The sequence below is a fragment of the Leucoraja erinacea genome, unplaced genomic scaffold (assembly GCF_028641065.1).
Source record: "Leucoraja erinacea ecotype New England unplaced genomic scaffold, Leri_hhj_1 Leri_87S, whole genome shotgun sequence".
In the NCBI taxonomy this organism is placed as follows: domain Eukaryota; kingdom Metazoa; phylum Chordata; class Chondrichthyes; order Rajiformes; family Rajidae; genus Leucoraja; species Leucoraja erinaceus.
The window spans coordinates 299,790-319,552 of NW_026576817.1; the positions used below are offsets into that span (position 1 = coordinate 299,790).

General features: G+C 49.8%; 1 protein-coding gene and 1 non-coding gene across 2 annotated transcripts; both read right to left on the reverse strand.

Annotated features, from left to right (window-relative positions):
• Positions 1 to 5,059: 5,059 nt before the first annotated feature.
• Positions 5,060 to 15,653, reverse strand: mfsd4b (major facilitator superfamily domain containing 4B). The gene is made up of 4 exons (XM_055631708.1): positions 15,403 to 15,653; positions 9,841 to 10,009; positions 9,233 to 9,349; positions 5,060 to 8,493 (listed from the first exon to the last, which is right to left on the reverse strand). Exons 1-4 carry the CDS (start codon positions 15,505 to 15,507, stop codon positions 7,274 to 7,276), a joined length of 1,611 nt encoding a protein of 536 aa, XP_055487683.1. The 5' UTR covers positions 15,508 to 15,653; the 3' UTR covers positions 5,060 to 7,273.
• A 2,723-nt stretch (positions 15,654 to 18,376) lies between these two features.
• Positions 18,377 to 18,495, reverse strand: LOC129694971 (5S ribosomal RNA). The gene has a single exon (XR_008723089.1). It is a non-coding gene; the product is annotated as a 5S ribosomal RNA (ribosomal RNA).
• Positions 18,496 to 19,763: the final 1,268 nt, after the last annotated feature.

A 19,763-nucleotide genomic window follows, 5' to 3' on the forward strand; every position in this document is an offset into this window, starting at 1 on the left:
CGTGGACATTTTTCAACACGTTGAAAAATCTTCACATCTTCCCGTACGAGTACCTGCCGGTAGCGTTACGAGCCGCTAAGAGACGTCCCCGAGCTCCGACGTACCCGCTACGTTCATTCTCCATGCTTACCACGAGTTTGATTTCTTTTTCTAACTCAGGAGAGCTCTTGGAATGAACTCATACCGTGGGACAGGGCTATTAGTGTGCGGGGATCGCTGGTCAGTGCCGAAGGGACTGTTTCTGCGCAGTATCTCCAAACTAAACTAAACCAGGGCCAATTAACTCACAAACCTGCACTTCTTTGGAATGTGGGAGGAAACTGGAGCGCCACGCAGGTCACGGGGAGAATGTACAAACTCCGTACAGACAGCAGCCCGAGTCAGGATCGAACACAGGTCCCCGGTGCTGTTAAAGCAGCAACTCTTACCTCTGTGCCACCATGCCTCTCCAGATTTAAACTGAGGAATACTGTCAACAGCATTCCTGCTGTAGGGTGTTAACATGTAGGAACAAACTTATTGCATGATTCTTATATTTCAGATTTCACAAAAGTGTATACAAAATCAAAAGTTCTGAGGAAATGCAAATTAAACCGAGGGGAAAAGACACAAAATACTGGAGTAACTCAGTGGGTCAGGCAGCATCTGTGGAGAACATGGATAGGTGACGTTTCACAGAGTGCTGGAGTAACTCAGCGGGTCAGACAGCATCTGTGGAGAACATGGATAAGTGACGTTTCCAGTTGGGACTCTCAGTGCAGCAGTAAGGTTTTATTATATTATCTAAATGGTGGCCGATTAGGAAAGGGGGAGATGCAACGAGACCTGGGTGTCATGGTACACCAGTCATTGAAAGTAGGCATGCAGGTGCAGCAGGCAGTGAAGAAAGCGAATGGTATGTTAGCATTCATAGCAAAAGGATTTGAGTATAGGAGCAGGGAGGTTCTACTGCAGTTGTACAGAGTCTTGGTGAGACCACACCTGGAGTATTGAAAATTCTGAAGATCTGAAGAAGGGTTTCGGCCTGAAACGTCGCCCATTTCCTTCGTTCCATAGATGCTGCTGCACCCGCTGAGTTTCTCCAGCTTTTTTGTGTACCCTGGAGTATTGCGTACAGGTTTGGTCTCCTAATCTGAGGAAAGACATTCTTGCCATAGAGGGAGTACAGAGAAGGTTCGCCAGACTGATTCCTGGGATGTCAGGACTTTCACATGAAGAAAGACTGGATAGACTCGGCTTGTACTCGCTAGAATTTAGAAGATTGAGGGTGGGATCTTATAGAAACTTACAAAATTCTTAAGGGGTTGGACAGGCTAGATGCAGGAAGATTGTTCCCGATGTCGGGGAAGTCCAGAACAAGGGGCCACAGTTTAAGGCTAAGGGGGAAATCTTTTAGGACCGAGATGAGAAAAACATTTTTTACACAGAGACTGGTGAATATGTGGAATTCTCTGCCACAGAAGGTGGTTGAGACCAGTTAATTGGCTATATTTAAGAGGGAGTTAGATGTGGCCCTTGTGGCTAAAGGGATCAGGGGGTATGGAGAGAAGGCAGGTACAGGATACTGAGTTGGATGATCAGCCATGATCATATTGAATGGCGGTGCAGGCTCGAAGGGCCGAATGGCCTACTCCTGCACCTATTTTCTATGTAAGACCGTCCAGGCTTTTGTTTCAGCTTCTGCCATTGGACTTAACTCTAGGAACGCTTAAGTATAAGGGCTAGGCCATTTAGAACGGAGATGAGGAAAAAACTTTTTCACACAGAGAGTTGTGAATCTGTGGAATTCTCTGCCCCAGAAGGCAGTGGAGGCCAATTCTCCAGATGCTTTCAAGAGAGAGTTAGATAGAGTTCTTAAAGATAGCGCAGAGGATATGTGGAGAAGGCAGGAACGGGGTACTAATTGTGGATGATCAGCCATGATCACATTGAATGGTGGTGCTGGCTCGAAGGGCTGAATGGCCTACTCCTGCACCTATTGTCTATAGGACCAGAGGACATAACCTCAGAATAAGAGACCGTTCGTTGCGTAAGGAGATGAGGAATGCTTTAGCCAGAGGGTAGTGAAGCGGTGGAGGGCGAGTCAATTGGTAGTTTTAAGGCAGAGATAGATTCTTGATTAGTACGGGTGTCAGAGGTTAAGGGGAGAAAGCAGGAGAATGGGGTTAGGAGGGCGGGATAGGTCAGCCATGATTGAATGGCGGAGTAGACTTGATGGGCCGAATGGCCTAATTCTGTTCCTATCACTTATGAATGAGACTAACTGACCATTGAGGGTGTTACCTATTCCTTCACTCCATAGATGCTGCCTCACCCGCTGAGTTTCTCCAGCAATTTTTATCTACCTTCCATTTTTCCAGCCTCTGCAGTTCCTTCTTCAACATTGAAGGTGTCCATTCATTTCCAGCCCCACCAATGAATATGCCCCTTGATTTCCCCGTTGTGCAGTGAGAGGGCACACATTAAAAACAAACCTCGTACAAAGATTTGATGCTTTATTAATCCATGGAAAGGTAAATAACATCCCTAATTAGTAAATCTGCTAATGAGACGTCATGGAATTTGAAAATGATATCATTAATTGAGAAACAGACACACACACACACATATCCATCACATCATGTAAAGTGCCCTGGCTTGTGCAACTATAAAGGAATCAACAGCAAGATAATTAACCATACTAAAAAACAGCAAGTTTCAATGAGAATGTCCTGCTATCAACAGCCAGTGGTCCATGAACTTCATCCTCCAATCCACGGATCCCTTGGCTAATCAGAATAAGATTAAACCCCCAAATGGATCTTGTGGTTGAGAGATACAGCTGGCAAACAAAGTCCATGCCGACCATCCATCACCTATTTATTTACAACCGTTCTCTGTGAACTCACTTTCTCTTTGCACACCAGGACCAATTTGCAGAGACCCAATTAACCTACAAACCTGTACATCTTTGGGACATGGGGAGAAAGCAGAGCGGCCATGCAGTCACAGGCAGAACGTGCAAACTCTGCACAGACAGTACCCATAGTCAGGATCAAACCCGCCCCAGGACAATGGTGCTGTAAGGCAGCAACTCTACCGCTGTGCCACTTAGTATTGCTTAAGGTTTAATGCCATGATTTCCCCCAAATACAGAGACCAATAAAGTAAGTGACCTCGATCATGTTATTGTAAGTGACAAAGTACTTTGGTAAATAATTTAAATTAGTTTTGAAGACGGCTAGAATCACCAGTCCTCTGAGATATATGTAGACACAACTGCAGATGCTGGTTTACAAAATAGACACAAAAGTGCTGGAGTAACTCAGCGGGTCAGGCAGCATCTGTGGAGAACATGGATAGGTGACGTTTCTGAATAACTCAAAAACAATAAACTAAACTAAAAACTCAAAGAACAGTCTTGACCTGAAACGTCACCTATCCATGTTCTCCACAGATGCTGCCTGACCCGCTGAGTTACGTCACCTATCCATGTTCTCCAGCACTCTCCAGCACTCTGTCTTCCTTTGAGCTTCACATTTCACAGGGGATTTGGGACAAGCAGCTTCAGCTGAAAAGCGCGATAGCAGGTACTGGAAACACAGATAAAACTATGTAGAAATACTATTTAGAAGTTAGACACTATCTGAATCGTCCTACCACAAGCCGAGAGCAGTGCTGAGCTACTATCTACCTCTTTGGTGGCCCTCGGACCATCCTTGATTGGGCTTTGCTGGCTTTACCGTGCACTAACCGTTATTGCCTTATCACGTATCTACAGACTGTAAATGGCTCGATTATCATCATGTATTGTCTTTCCGCTGACTGGATAGCACGCAACAAAAGCTTTTCACTGTACCTCGGTACACGTGACAATAAACACAACTGAACAGCAGAAAACCGTTTCATGTTTCAGAGCTTATATTGGCAAACCTCAAACACAAAATGCTGGAGGAACTAAGCAGGTCAGGCAGCATCTGTGGAGGGAATGGGCAGATGCCTGGAGGTTGTAGCATCTGCAGTGGGTGTGTCAGCCTTCATCTTACTGCTGTTCAAGCCTTGTCAAACAAAATATTAACATACTCAATACTCCAGCGTCTCTCTCCCCTGATCCTCCTCAACTCTAAACGTCACCCATTCCTTCTCTCCAGAGATACTCCCTGTCCCGCTGAGTTACTCCGGCAGTTTGGGTCTATCTTCAACATAAACAGGTTTGGGTCATGACTTTAGAGATACAATGTGGAAACAGGCCCTTCAGCCCACCGAGTCCGTGCAAACCAGCAATCAGCCCGTATACCAGCACTAGCCGACACACTAGCAACAGTTTACAGAAGCCAATTAACCTACAAACCTGTACGTCTTTGGAGTGTGGGAGGAAACCGAAGCAACTGGAGAAAACCCACGCAGGTCACGGGGAGAACGTACAAAATATGTACAGACAGCGCCCGTAGTCAGGATCGAACCCGGATCTCTGGCGCTGTGAGGCAGCAACTCTACTGCTGCGCCACCCTGTGGTCATTCCCAGGGTTGCTGCAAATGTGTTTCTGAAGCACAAAAGTCCCTCAGCTGGAGGGAAAGCAGCCCTGGTCAAAGTGCTGCAATTGGAGCAGGGATTCTGAAGCCCATTCTATAAAGTTACGATCTTGGTTGTTGGCAACATTGCCATTTGAAGGCCACATTTACAATTCCATCACAATGATATGCAAACAGGCACGCACCACAACGCTATCACTTGTTGTGAATAGCAGGCGGGTAGAGTCGCTGCCTCACAGTACGAGACCCGGCTTCCACCCCGACTACGGACCCTGTCTGTACGCAGTTTGTACCTTCTCCCCGTGACCTGCATGGGTTTTCCCCGGGTGCTCCGGTTTCCCCCCACATTCCAAAGACGTGCAGGTTTGTAGGTTAATTGGCTTTGGTGTCATTGTAAATTGTCTCTAGTGACAATAGACAATAGGTGCAGGAGTAGGCCATTCGGCCCTTCGAGCCAGCACCGCCATTCAATGTGATCATGGCTGATCATCCCCAATCAGTACCCCGTTCCTGCCTTCTCCCCATATCCCCTGACTCCGCTAAAAAGTGTTTCCTCGTCTCCGTTCTAAATGGCTTACTCCTTATTCTTAAGTGTGCGTTTTTCACACCAGGCTCCACCCAGATATATGCGCCAGGGTTTGTCTGGATTCTCACATTTACAAAGTACCTGAGGAGAAACTATAAAACAGCTCTGGGGAAAGTGGGCCAAATATTTGTCCCAAAACCCCAACAAATCATCTCTCACAACTAAGCCGTCTCAACAGATGAAACACCTTTTCCCCACTAATTCTGATTTTCATTCACCGTGATACTGGAATGACGTATTACAATAAGGAAATACCCGTAACCAGAATTCAAAGACCAATTTCTTTGCAACCATGGCAACATAATTTTACTCCCAAGGAATATGAAATTCTTGGTTTATTTTCAATGGACATGGAGCGGCAATGTAAACCGGCAGCTGCTCTGCCTTGTGCCTCGCAACATGTTGCATGGGCTCCAGCCCAAACCACTGAAAAATGCCAACATTTCTCCTAATGCTCCAGTGAATGCATAAGTAACACAAACACAGACAGATTAATGTCCTCACAATAGAACTGGGACACAGGATGGCTTGATGATGGACACATGCCTTTAGATTCAAACTGGCTATTTGTTGGGAGTCTAGTGTAGTTTAGAGATACAGCGTGAAAGAGGGGCCCTTTGGCCCACTGAGTCCGTGCCGACCAGCGATCCCCGCACACTAACACTACCGTACACACACTACGGACAATTTACAATTTTACCAAAAGCCAAATAACCGACAAACCTGTACGTATTTGGAGTGTGGGAGGAAACCGGAGCACCCGGAGAAAACCCACACAGGTCTGGGGGAGAACGTGCAAACTCCACACAGACAGCACCCGAAGTCAGGATGGAACCCTGTACTCTGGGGCTGTAAAGCAGCAACTCTGCCCCAGCGCCACTGTGCCATCCTCTTGCACATTTTACTAACGTCATTTCAAAAATATTTTCCCCAAACTCTCAGTACATTGCACAGAAGATGGTCGGCAGACTCGATAAATAATGTTCTCTGGAGTAACTCAGCGGGACGGCATCATCTGGGGAGCATTTCGAGTCGGGACTCACAAAAAGATCATGTGCCCACAAACCTGTACCTCGCATTACACAGCCACGCATTTGAAAGATTTCATCTTTACTGCACCCGAAGGGACCCAGAATCAATATGTTTTCCACACAATACCGTGTACTATTCCTCAGCCTAGTTTTAAATACCGGTTACAATAGACAATAGGCGCAGGAGGAGGCCATTCGGCCCTTCCAGCCAGCACCGCCATTCAATGTGATCATGGCTGATCATCCCCAATCAGTACCCCGTTCCTGCCTTCTCCCCATATCCCCTGACTCCGCTATCTTTAAGAGCCCTATCTAGCTCTCTCTTGAAAGTTCCTTCTAGTTAGGAGGGAGAGATAGATCAGCCATGAATGAATGGCAGAGTAGACTTGATGGGCTAAATGGCCTAATACTACTATTACATATGAATCTTCATGATTGTTTTCTCAGTTGAATTATTGATGTCCCAAATGTCCAGTCCCTCCATCCACTTTAGCCGGAAAGACTGCCCACAGTTTTTCCAGAAGCACCAAATTGTCATGCAAAGGGTTAAAATTCTTTCCGGAATTAAAAAACAAAAATGCCAATAAGAGGCACCCTTCTGCTAATTTGGCCTGAATGATCATCACACAATTACAAGCAACCTCTTTGCACATTCACAGTCTCCGATATTCCTTCTAAGAGCAGCAGAATCAAATATTTATACTAAAGGCTCTAAAGACACATATTCTTCTGTGGGGTGCTGCACAGATGGGACAAAAAGCTTTGGAATAAAGATCTGCACAGCGCAAGAACAGGCCCTTCGGCCCACAATGTCTGTGCCGAACATGATGCCAAGACCATCTCCTCTCTGCCTGCACGTGATCCATATTCCTCCATTCCCTGCATATCCATGTGCCTGTCTAAACACCACTGTGGTATCTGCCTCCACCACCACCACCACCACCCCTGGCAGCACGTTCCAGGCACCCACCACCCTGTGTGTAAAAAATAAACCTGCCCCGCACATCTCCTTTAAGCTTTGCCCCTCTCAGGTTAAAGCTAGGCGCTGTTGTATTGGATATTTCCGCGCTGGCCAAGGGGGGTTTGTGACCGACCGTCTGTTTCCCTGCAAACGTTTCCGAAGCTGGAGGGAGGGAGATGGTGTTCAGTCGTTCTTCTCTCTTTCCAAGAGGAGCAGCTTCTTTTTCGGGGAGCCGCCCAGATAGGCGATGGGGGGGATGGGGGGGCGTTCTGGAGAAGGCTGCCCCTTGGCCTTGCCCACGGCCGTGGGCTTTCCGGCCTCATCCCTCACGTCGCTCATCTCGATGACTTCGAAGTCGGCGTCGTTCCACTCGCCATCGCCCTCCTCCTCCCCGTCCCCGTCCCCGTCCTCGTCCTCCCGCGCCCCCAGCAGAGCCGTCTGATCCTCGCCGCGGGCCCTGGCCGGGCGGGAGGCGGAGGCGGTGGCCAGCTTGTACATGACGGGGAACAGGACGGCGGTGGCGACGGAGGCTGCCAGGGCGGTCAGCATCAAGACCGGGTGCCCGCCGTCGCGCTCGGGGCCCTGCAGGAAACCCACTGTGGCCGGCACCACCATCTCCCCCAGGGCGGCGCCGAAGACAAAGAGCGCCGCGCCCCGGCCGGTGGTGGCCGTGTACTGTTTGACCCAGGTGACGCCGCTGGGGAAGGTAGTGGCCATGGAGGCCCCGTACAGGCCCGTGCCCAGCCACAGGACGGTGCGGTCAGCTTGGTACAACACCAGGGCCAGAGAGGCTACGATGCAGCCGACCACGCTGAGAAGGATCATGGTCCCCGGGTAAAGGCAGGCGGCAAAGAAGATGGCGAGGCCCCTGACCGCGGCAAATGTCCCCCAGAACAGAGAGTTCAAGCCGGCAGCCTGGTTGTCATCCATGCTGGCAAAGTCTTTGGCAAAGGTGAAGATGTAGGCGCCATAGGCCACCTCAGCTCCCACGTAGCAGAAGAAGAAGAGGGAGAGAAGGCACATCAGCACACTGTGGTGCCGGGCAAAGGGACTCTCTGGGGACGAGGGGCCGGGACCCCCGCGGTCGGGGCGGGACCTCAGGTAGATCACCAAGAAGGAGACGGAGACCAGGAGGACGAAGGTGGCGATGATGAGGTAGGTCCAGACGAAGGGGCTGAGGCTGAGGGCCGCTTCACGCACGCTGCTCCAGGCTCCAGTCTCCGAGCGGTTGCCCCCGGCCTCCGCCCAGACCGCGCCCACGCCCACCGCCTTCTGCAGCCCGCCCAGCAGCGGCTTGGCCAGGATCGGCGTCAGGAACGCACCCAGGGCAAAGCTGAAATGCAGGGCCTGCATGTAGGGTCCCACTTGCTCACCCCAGGTCGTCAGGATCAGCAGATTCCCGCCTGCAAACACACACACACACACACCACAACAGAGTCACCATCAATATATCAATCAATCAATAGCAGTTTTAGTCGTCACTTGCACAAAAATGAATTTGCCAGCAGCGGTACAATGGGAAAAGAACACACAAAAACACAATTAAAAAAACACAAAAACATGTCACACAGGCTGCAGCAACACAGAACACTTACTTATAGACGTTAGAGATACAGCGAGAGCGGCAACAGGCCCTTCCTTCCCCAATGGGGTACTGATTGGGGATGATCAGCCATGATCACATTGAATGGCGGTGCTGGCTTGAAGGGTCGAATGGCCTACTCATGCACCTATTGTCTATTGCCTATAATTACAATAGACAATAGGTGCAGGAGGAGGCCATTCGACCCTTCGAGCCAGCACCGCCATTCAATGTGATCATGGCTGATCATCCACAATCAGTACCCCGTTCCTGCCTTCTCCCCATATCCCCTGACTCCGCTATCTTCAAGAGCCCTATCTAGCTCTCTCTTGAAAGTATCCATAGAACCGGCCTCCATCGCCCTCTGAGGCAGAGAATTCCACAGACTCACCACTCTGTGAGAAAAAGTGTTTCCTCGTCTCCGTTCTAAATGGCTTGCCCCTTATTCTTAAACTGTGTGTGGCCCCTGGTTCTGGACTCCCCCAACATCGGGAACATGTTTCCTGCCTTTTACAAGTAAACATACAATGGTGAACATGGAACTGGAAATGCTTACGAACCTGTGTCCAGTATGCCCATTGATAAGCCGATGAGGGAAATTAGTGCCATCAACAGTGGTATCTTGGTACACCATGGGATAGCATACAGGCCCAGCGCTGTCATCAGTGTGGAGATTCCTGCACAAGGACACACACAATCAGACAGTAGAAATCGTCTGCTTCAGTTTATTCTTAAACTGTGACCCCCCCTGGTTCTGGGCTCTCCCAACATCGGAACCATTTTTCCTGTATCTAGCCTGTTTAGAATATGCAGAGAATATCCACACTCACCGCTCTTTGTGTGAAAAAGTGTTTCCTCATCTCCATTCTAAATGGCTTACTCCTTATTCTTAAACTATGTGGCCCCTGGTTCTGGACTCCCCCAACATCGGGAACATGTTTCCTGTCTCTAGCGTGACCAAACCCTTAACAATCTTATATGTTTCACTAAGAACACCTCTCATCCTTCTAAACTCCAGAGTGTACAAGCCCAGCCGCTCCATTCTCTCAGCATATGACAGTCCCGCCATCCCGGGAATTAAAGTTGTAAACCTACGCTGCAGTCCCTCAATAACAAGAACGTCGGGCTGACATGGTTACAGGTGACTCGCGCTGACGTGTGGACGTACCGATCAGCAAGTGGTGGTCCGTGTGGTCGAAGAGCAGCCCGCCCACCAGCGAGCCCCCTAGGTAGCCCAGCGAACGGCCCGCAAAGATGTACGAGATATCGCTGAGGTTTCTGTTGACATTCACCGCCAACTCTTTGAAAGTCGGGCCCAAAACAGCGATGCCCATCCCCTGCGGAGAGAGAAGAGAGGAGCTGTGGTCATGTCAGGGAAGGTTCACGAGCAGCACAAACCCTGGTGACTTCCACATCACTGAGAACACAAGAGGAGCACAGCACGGAAACACGCCCTTCGGCCCAACTTGTCCATGCCAGCCAGGTGCCCCATTTCATTCAGTCCCTTGCCTTTGGCCCAGATCCCTCAGAACCTTTTCCTGTCCGATCCGAAATTCCTGGGATGGCAGGACTTCCATATGAAGAAAGACTGGATAGACTCGGCTTGTACTCGCTGGAATTTAGAAGATTGAGGGGGGGATCTTATAGAAACTTACAAAATTCTTAGGGGGTTGGACAGGCTAGATGCAGGAAGATTGTTCCCGATGTTGGGGAAGTCCAGAACAAGGGGGTCAGTTTAAGGATAAGGGGGAAATCCTTTAGAACAGAGATGAGAATTTGTTTTTTTCACACAGAGAGTGGTGAATCTGTGGAATTCTCTGCCACAGAAAGTAGTTGAGGCCAGTTTATTGACTATATTTAAGAGGTATTTAGATGTGGCCCTTGTGGCTAAAGGGATCAGGGGGTATGGAGAGAAGGCAGGTACAGGATACTGAGTTGGATGATCAGCCATGATCATATTGAATGCCGGTGCAGGCTCCTGCACCCATTTTCTATGTTACTTATCTGTAGATGCACCCTTTATTATACCATGCCATTTATAATCTCCACTGCACATATATGCATGCCACCCATTACATGGTATTACAGTACTACACAAACAAGGACAGCCAGCTGGCGCTAGCCACTCTGAGCTGGGTGTGCACGGCTGGCAGTTCAAACACTCTGTATTTCTGAATGGAATAAAGACTAATGTATCGCCACAGTGGCTCATTTACAAACACTATCCAATAAAGAAAATCTGATTTATTTCAGAGAAATAAACAGCAGACACCTGAAACCCAAAATAAGAACAGAAAATTCTGTTCAATATCGGTCAGTCCGGCAACACACTTGAGGGGAAAAAAAAGATTCATCTTCCCATGCTGTTGATAATTCGGCCCCATAACAGAAGCGTTCACGTCGCGGGGCTGGAAACTGGAAGTATCCCGAGCTATTCCGAGCCGAGTTAATTACTGGATAATTTAAAGTCGTTTAAGTCAGAAAGCATTTGATAAGGTCCCACACAGGAGATTAGTGGGCAAAATGAGGGCACATGGTATTGGGGGTAGAGTGCTGACATGGATAGAGAAGTGGTTGGCAGACAGGAAACAAAGAGTAGGGATTAACGGGTCCCTTTCAGAATGGCAGGCAGTGACTAGTGGGGTACCGCAAGGCTCGGTGCTGGGACCACAGCTATTTACAGTATACATCAATGATTTGGATGAAGGGATTCAAAGTAACATTAGCAAATTTGCAGATGACACAAAGCTGGGTGGCAGTGTGAACTGTGAGGAGGATGCTATGAGAATGCAGGGTGACTTGGACAGGTTGGGGGAGTGGGCAGATGCAGTTTAATGTGGATAAATGTGAGATTATCCACTGGTAGCAAAAACAGGAAGGCAGATTACTGTCTAAATGGCATTAAGTTGAGAAAAGGGGAAGTACAACGGGATCTGGGGGTCCTTGTTCATCAGTCTATGAACGTAAGCATGCAGGTACAGCAGGCAGTGAAGAAAGCGAATGGCATGTTAGCCTTTATAACAAGAGGAATCAAATATAGGAGCAAAGAGGCCCTACTGCAGTTGTACAGAACTCTAGTGGGATCACACCTGGAGTATTGTGTGCAGTTTTGGTCCCCTAATTTGAGGAAGGGCGTTCTTGGTATTGAGGGAGTGCAGCGTAGGTTTACAAGGTTAATTCCCGGGATGGCGGGACTGTCATATGCTGAGAGAATGGAGCAGCTGGGCAGGATCTCTGGATGCTTTCAAGAGAGCTAGATAGGGCTCTTAAAAATAGCGGAGTCAGGGGATATGGGGAGAAGGGAGGAACGGGGTACTGATTGTGGATGATCACATTGAATGGCGGTGCTGGCTCGAAGGGCCGAATGGACTACACCTGCACCTATTGTCTATTGTCTATAAAGTGACCCTCCCTCCATCCCATCTCAAGTAATCTTTCAGGCAGTATCTGTGCAGGGATTGGATGCACAGGTCTCGGGTCAGTCTCAAGATGGGTCCCGACCCGAAACATCGCCTGTCCATTCCCTCCACAGATACAGCCTGGCCCAGCTGAGTTTCTCCAGCACTTTGTGTCTTTGCTCAGGATTCCAGTATCTTTGCAGTTCCTTGTGTCTCAACTAATCTTCCCAGTGTATTACCTCACAACGTTCAAGAAGAAACTGCAGATGCTGGAGAATGGAAGCTAGACAAAAGTGCTGGAGAAACTCAGTGGGTGCAGCAGCATCTATGGAGCGAAGGAAATAGGCAGCGTTTCGGCCCGAAACCCTTCTTCAGACTTTTTATTACCTCACAACCATGTCCGCTTTGTTCGCTGGAGGAGGTTCAGTACAATATCTCAAGCGATTAATGGACCAGTTTGGACCAGTTTAAGACATTTGGACAAATACATAGATAGGAAAGGCTTAGAGGGGTATTGGTCAAACATGGGCAAATGGGACCAGCTTAGATGGGACATCTTGGTTGTACTTTCAAGAGAGAGCTAGATAGGGCTCTTAAAGATAGCGGAGTCAGGGGATATGGGGAGAAGGCAGGAACGGGGTACTGATTGTGGATGATCAGCCATGATCACATTGAATGGTGGTGCTGGCTCGAAGGGCCGAATGGCCTACTCCTGCACCTATTGTCTATTGTCTAATTCAGTTACCACCATCATCTGTTGCAACAAGTGATGGTTTTGCACTGATTGTCGCTGGAAGCTCGCATCCCTGTTCAGGACGGACGATGACAGCGATGTCAACATTTGAAACATGGAGAATAGACACGAAAGAAGAAGTAGATAAGTCAATCTAAAATATGAACCTGTTTCCCTCTCCAAAGATGCTGCCTGACCTGCTGAGTATTTCCAGAACTTTGTACGATTTTAATTGCAGCGGACCAATTAAACACAAGGAACTGCAGATGCTGGCATCTGTGGAGAACATGGATAGGTGACGTTTCACAGAGTGCTGGAGTAACTCAGCGGGTCAGGCAGCATCTGTGGAGAACACGGATAGGTGACGTTTCTGATTGGGAACCTTCTTCAGAATGGTCAAGGGAATAGGAAGGAAGAGTTTGGTGTTGTCGGTGTAAGTGAGGGATACACTTTCTCAAACTTCTCGCAAACAAAAATAACAAAATAACCAGATGCTGGAGCTCTGAACTAGGATCAAAATATCGCTGGCAAGCTCAGTGCAGACAGTATGCATTAGAGGACATTCTGTGATGCAAAAATATTGCTCACTCCCTGCCTTGCCTGCCCACCTCAATCAGGCTCCCACCCTTGAGTCCGTCTACTTGGAGCCTGATTGAGGTGGGCAGGCAAGGCAGGGAGTGAGCAATATTTTTGCATCACAGAATGTCCTCTAATGCATACTGTCTACACTGCGGCTGTCTTGGGATATCAGCCAACATAATCAAAGACAGCGGCATGGTAGCACAGCGGTAGAGTCGCTGCCTCACAGCGCCAGAGTGCCGGCCTGCATCCAGACTACGGGCGCTGTCTGTACGGAGTTTGTACCTTCTCCCCGTGACCTGCGTGGGTTTTCTCCGGGTGCTCCGGTTCCCCCCCACACTCCAAAGACGTACGGGTTTGCAGCTTAAATGGCCCCCCTGTAAATTCCCCCTCGTGTCCAGGGAGTGGTTGAGAGAGGGCCGGATAAACAGCTTCCTGCCACAGGCTGTGAGGCTGCTAAACAGTCACTCCACCTAATTCTGCTGCTTTGCACTGACAATTTAATAACTTTGGCACTGGCCACTCAAATCAGCTGCCCTGGATATTTTGTACTGCTTTTAATTATTTATACTGTTTCATCAGGGACTGGATTGTTTTTACTGTTATTATGTGTGAAATGTTTAAGTTCTATGTGCGATGCTCCTGTATTCCCTGGGAAATGTCTTCTCATTTTGCACTGTACACTTGATGCTTTGCAAGATGACAATAGAGGTTGATTGATTGATAACGTTGAACTGGCGTGAGCGATGGGGGAGAACGCTGGTCGGCGTGGGCTGAAGGGCCTGTTTCCACCGTGCTGTATCTCCAAACTAACCTACAGTGCTGGAGTAACTGGGAGACAGTTTGGGTTGGGAGATTGCAACCTTCACATCGACTAATGCAATCAACTCGACGTGTACAAACGGAAGATTGTCCTACAACTTTAGGCTGAGCACGCCACACGAAAGAAGAAGTTTGGATTGGGACCCAAGTTCAGACTGGGGATAGGAATACTTTATTGTGCCGCGTGACTAGGCACAGTGAGATTCTTTGCTGCATACACATTGTGTACAAAGAGCGACTACCTACGGTGCTGACAAAGTGACCAAGCACGGCTGCGCCTCCTCCCCCCCCACAGCGGTTCCCCTCGCCGGGTCCCCCCCCCACCACCATGCCCCCCCCCCCCCCCCCCCCCTTTCCCATTGTTCCACCCCTCCATCATTCAACCCCCCCCCAAAGCCCCCCTCCCCCATTGTTACTCCTCCACTGTCCTCACTCCCTCATTCTCCTCCCCTATATTTCCCCCAACCCCCCCACATTGACCATTGTCCCCCCGCCCCCAATGTCCACTACCCCCACTATCCCCCAGAAGACTGATTCCTGGGATGTCAGGACTGTCTTATGAAGAAAGACTGGATAGACTTGGTTTATACTCTCTAGAATTTAGAAGATTGAGAGGGGATCTTATAGAAACTTACAAAATTCTTAAGGGGTTGGACAGGCTAGATGCAGGAAGATTGTTCCCGGTGTTGGGGAAGTCCAGAACAAGGGGTCACAGCTTAAGGATAAGGGGGAAATCCTTTAAAACCGAGATGAGAAGAACTTTTTTCACACAGAGAGTGGTGAATCTCTGGAACTCTCTGCCACAGAGGGTAGTCGAGGCCAGTTCATTGGCTATATTTAAGAGGGTTAGATGTGGCCCTTGTGGCCAAGGGGATCAGGGGGTATGGAGAGAAGGCAGGTACGGGATACTGAGTTGGATGATCAGACATGATCATATTGAATGGCGGTGCAGGCTCGAAGGGCCGAATGGCCTACTCCTGCACCTAATTTCTATGTTTCTATGTCCATTATCCCCACTGTCCCCCACTTCCACCATTGACACCGCCATCTCCATCTTCACCGCCGCCTCCACTCTCACTGTGAGCGGCGGTGCCGACTCGTGGCCCCGGGGCCGCGGGCTCCACGCCGACAGAGGCCCAGGCCCAGGCTCAGGCCCAGGCCGCGCTCCCGCCCCGGCCTCCCCCTCCCCTCCACTCACCAGGCCGAGGAAAGCTCCGCACAGCAGCGCCGTGTCGGCCCATCGCCCGCTACTGTCCCGCGGGCCTGTCTGCGGCCGCTGCTTCTTGCCGGCGGCCGGGCTCATGTTCCCGGGGGGAGGGGGGTCGCCGCCTACACCTCCGGCAGCCGCGCTACGCAACACCCAGGCTCCGGGCCCGGCCTGGGGCGGCACTGCGCATGTCCATGCCCGGGCCCGGCTCCCTGTGCTCAATGCGCATGTCCATGTCCGGGCCCGGCTCCCTGTGCTCAATGCGCATGTCCATGTCCGGGCCCGGCTCCCTGTGCTCAATGCGCATGTCCATGTCCGGGCCCGGCTCCCTGTGCTCAGTGCGCATGTCCATGTCCGGGCCCGGCTCCCTGTGCTCAGTGCGCATGTCCATGTCCGGGCCCGGCTCCCTGTGCTCAGTGCGCATGTCCATGCCCGGGCCCGGCTCCCTGTGCTCAATGCGCATGTCCATGCCCGGCTCCCTGTGCTCAGTGCGCATGTCCATGCCCGGGCCCGGCTCCCTGTGCTCAATGCGCATGTCCATGCCCGGCTCCCTGTGCTCAGTGCGCATGGGCAAGAGTAGGTGGCGACATTTCTCACTGATATCAGAGGAGTGAGTGGGTCATAGATAAGGAAGTGTAAGGTGTGAATAATGGAAACATACAAAACAGGTACAGGAGGAGGCCATTCAGCCCTTCAAGCCAGCACCGCCATTCAATGTGATCATGGCTGATCATCCCCTATCAATAACCCATGCCTGCCTTCTCCCCATATCCCTTGATTCCACTAGCCCCTAGAGCTCTATCTAACTCTCTCTTAAATCCATCCAGTGACTTGGCCTCCACTGCCCTCTGTGGCAGGGAATTCCACAAATTCACAACTCTCTCGGTGAAAACGTTTTTTCTCACCTCAGTCTTAAATGACCTCCCCTTTATTCTAAGACTGTGGCCCTTGGTTCTGGATTCGCCCAACATTGGGAACATTTTTCCTGCATCTAGCTTGTCCAGTCCTTTTATAACTTTATATGTTTCTATAAGACACCCCCTCATCCTTCTAAACTCCAGTGAATACAAGCCTAGTCTTTTCAATCTTTTCCTCATGACAGTTCCGCCATCCCAGGGATCAATCTCGTGAACCTACGCTGCACTCCCTTGAGTATTTTCTGCAGTCTGTCCGTGACATCCTGGATCCTGGCACCAGGGAGGCAGCACACCATCCTCGAATCCCGTCTGTTGCCGCAGAAACCCCTGTCCGTACCTCACACAATGGAGTCTCCAACTACCACGGCGTTGCCCGACGTCAGCCTCTTTGGTTTTGGCTCAACAGCACTTTTTGCTTCACAAGCCAGTGCGCCGCTCAGTGTGTTAATGTCTTTTGTCCCTTCTAAGTGGGTGAACCTGTTCTCAAGAGGTACAACACCCGGGGACCTTTGCATTCCATGTTTCCATCCCTGATCAGCCATGATCATATTGATCAGCCATGATCATATTGAATGGCGGTGCAGGCTCGAGGGGCCGAATGGCCTACTCCTGCACCTATTTTCTATGTTTCTCACCGTCACCCACCTTCTCTCTTCCAGTAATACTGCACAAAGGGAAGTGAGATGCGAGAAGCATTCGTAATGAGGTGGATGAATTGAATGCGCAGTTAGTAGTTAAGAGATATGATATAGTTGGGATTACGGAGAACATGGCTCCAGGGTGACCAAGGATGGGAGCTGAATATTCAATAATCAGGAAGACTGGACAGAAAGGAAGAGGAGGCAGTTAAAGAGGAGGTCAATACAATAGCAAGAATAGACATTAGTTTAGATACTCTGGAATCGGTATGGGTAGAACTGCAAAATAGCCAAGGGCAGAAAACACTTGTTGGAGTTGTATACAGACCACCAAACAGCAGCCGGGAGTTTGAGGATAGCATCAAGCAGGAAATTAGGGATGCGTGTAGCAAATGTACAGGAGTTATCATGGGCGACTTTAATCTACATATAGATTGGGCTAACCAAATTGGTAACAGTGCTGAGGAATGTATACGGGATGGGTTTTTAAACCAAATTGTAGAGGACCCGATTAGAGGGCAGGCCATCCTAGACTGGGTACCGTGTAATGAGGATAGATTAGTTAGCCATCTTGATGTAAAAGACCCCGAGAGATCAGACGGTATCTGGCGTGTTCAGGCTAGTATGGCCGTAGGCACAGAGTGCCCACACTTGACCTGCATTTTACACACGCACTCTGTCGGTTGGGCCAACTGAGTCACAGGACACGGCGAGAGGCACAGCCGACGGTCCCTGGCCCTCGGGGAGCCGGAGCCAGCGCCCACCCTCCACACAGGCTGCAAACCCGTGTAAATCGTCCCTGGTGTGTATAGGATAGTGTTAGTGTGCGGGGACCACTGGTGGATGCCGACTCGGTGGGCCGAAGGGCCTGTTTCCGCCCGCGCTCTATCTCAAAACTAAACTACACTCATTAGTGGGGAAAGAAGGAATAACAGATGCTGCAATCCTCAGCATAACACAGAGTGTTGGAGTAACTCAGCGGGTCAGGCAGCATCTGTGGAGAACATGGATAGGTGACGTTTCACAGAGTGCTGGAGTAACTCAGCGGGTCAGGCAGCATCTGTGAACATGGAGACGTTTCACAGATGGATAGGTGAACATGGATAGGTGACGTTTCACAGAGTTTCAGAGTGCTGGATAGTTGACGTAACTCAGCGGGTCAGGCAGCATCTGTGGAGAACATGGATAGGTGACCTTTCGGCTTGGGACCCTTCTTCACATGCATGCACCAGGTGTGTGTGTGTGTGTGTGCATGTGTGTGTTAGTGTGGCGATAGTTTGTAGGTAAGTGTGTGAGTGTGTTTGCTTGTGCGCTTGAAAGGAAAAAGAAAATATGGAGGAGGAGAGTTAAAGAGATAGCGAGAGTGAGTGAGAGACAGAGTGTCCCCTGGTGGTGGGAGAGGGGAAAAAAAGCCTACGGCACCTGGTATTCCCAGGCAGTCTCCCATCCAAGTACTAACCAGGCCTGAGCCTGCCTAGCTTCCGAGGTCAGACGGAATCGGGCGTGTTCAGGCTAGTATGGCCGTAGGCAGAGTGGCCACACTAAACGTGTATTTAACACACACTCTACTTCTCTCTATCGGTTGGCCACAATAGACAACAGGTGCAGGAGTAGACCATTCAGCCCTTCGAGCCAGCACCACCATTCAATGTGATCATAGCTGGTCATCCCCAATCAGTACCCCGGTCCTGCCTTCTCCCCATATCCCCTGCAGATTGAGGTCCAGGAGGAGGAGACCCATGGAGGGGGTTCGTGGCCACAGCACCACCCCACACCACAGGGCCACATTTTCGAAAGCTGCTGCTGCTGCTGATGATTGGGATTCTGATTTTGCTGAGGACACTGGCGCCTCAGTGGAGATGAAGAAGAGGAGAATGATCACCAAACCATATGATTTCAGCAGGGAACAAGAAGGGGACCTGTTAGACGGGGAGACACGGAGAAGAAACGGCAAATGCGGCAACCCCAGTTTAAAAAAGGCAGCACACCCCCCCCCCCCCCCCCCCCCCCTCTGGGTCATTCACAACCCCGCCCCCTCCACCCCCGGGTTATTCACACACCCCCCCTCCCCCCATCCCCCCAGTTATTCACACCCCTTGCCCCTTCCTGGGTTATTTTTGATAAAGGTAAATCTTTCTTGTTAAACTTATTGTTGTTTTTCAATACGATATTATTTTTAATGTTGGTGTTAAATAACATCAGACTGAGGAAGGGTCGAGACCCGAAACGTCACCTATTCCTTCGCTCCATAGATGCTGCCTCACCCGCTGAGTTTCTCCAGCATTTGGCTACCTTCGAATTTCCAGCATCTGCATTTCTTTCTTAAATTTCTCAGTATCGTTAATCATTGCATTGATTTCACATATATAAATTCTCATATATTTTGATCAATAAGACACACTCAAACATTGCACTGCATTGAAATGCAATTTTTTTCATATAATGTGATCAATAAAAGGAATACAAACACGAGCATTTGACTGCTTTTCAAATTAAACTATTTTGGGAGGATGTGGGTGGCCCTGAAAAAAGGCATCCTGTGGTGGTGGTCCTTTGTTTGTGGTGTGGGATGTTTGCCGCTGATCTTCAGCACACTTCGTTCTGCCATGGTACACTGCCCAGTTCGGAGTTGTAGTAAGCGCAGAGATGTTCTCTCTGCATCTTGGCTCTCTTGTTGGAGGTGTTTCCAGGCAATCTCTCCAGTCCCACCATCGGTGCAGCCTGACCTCCAGCTCTCCATGAGCCTGGTGTGATGTTTCCCGTCTGGGTGTCCACCGTGTCACCCTCTGCCATGGCT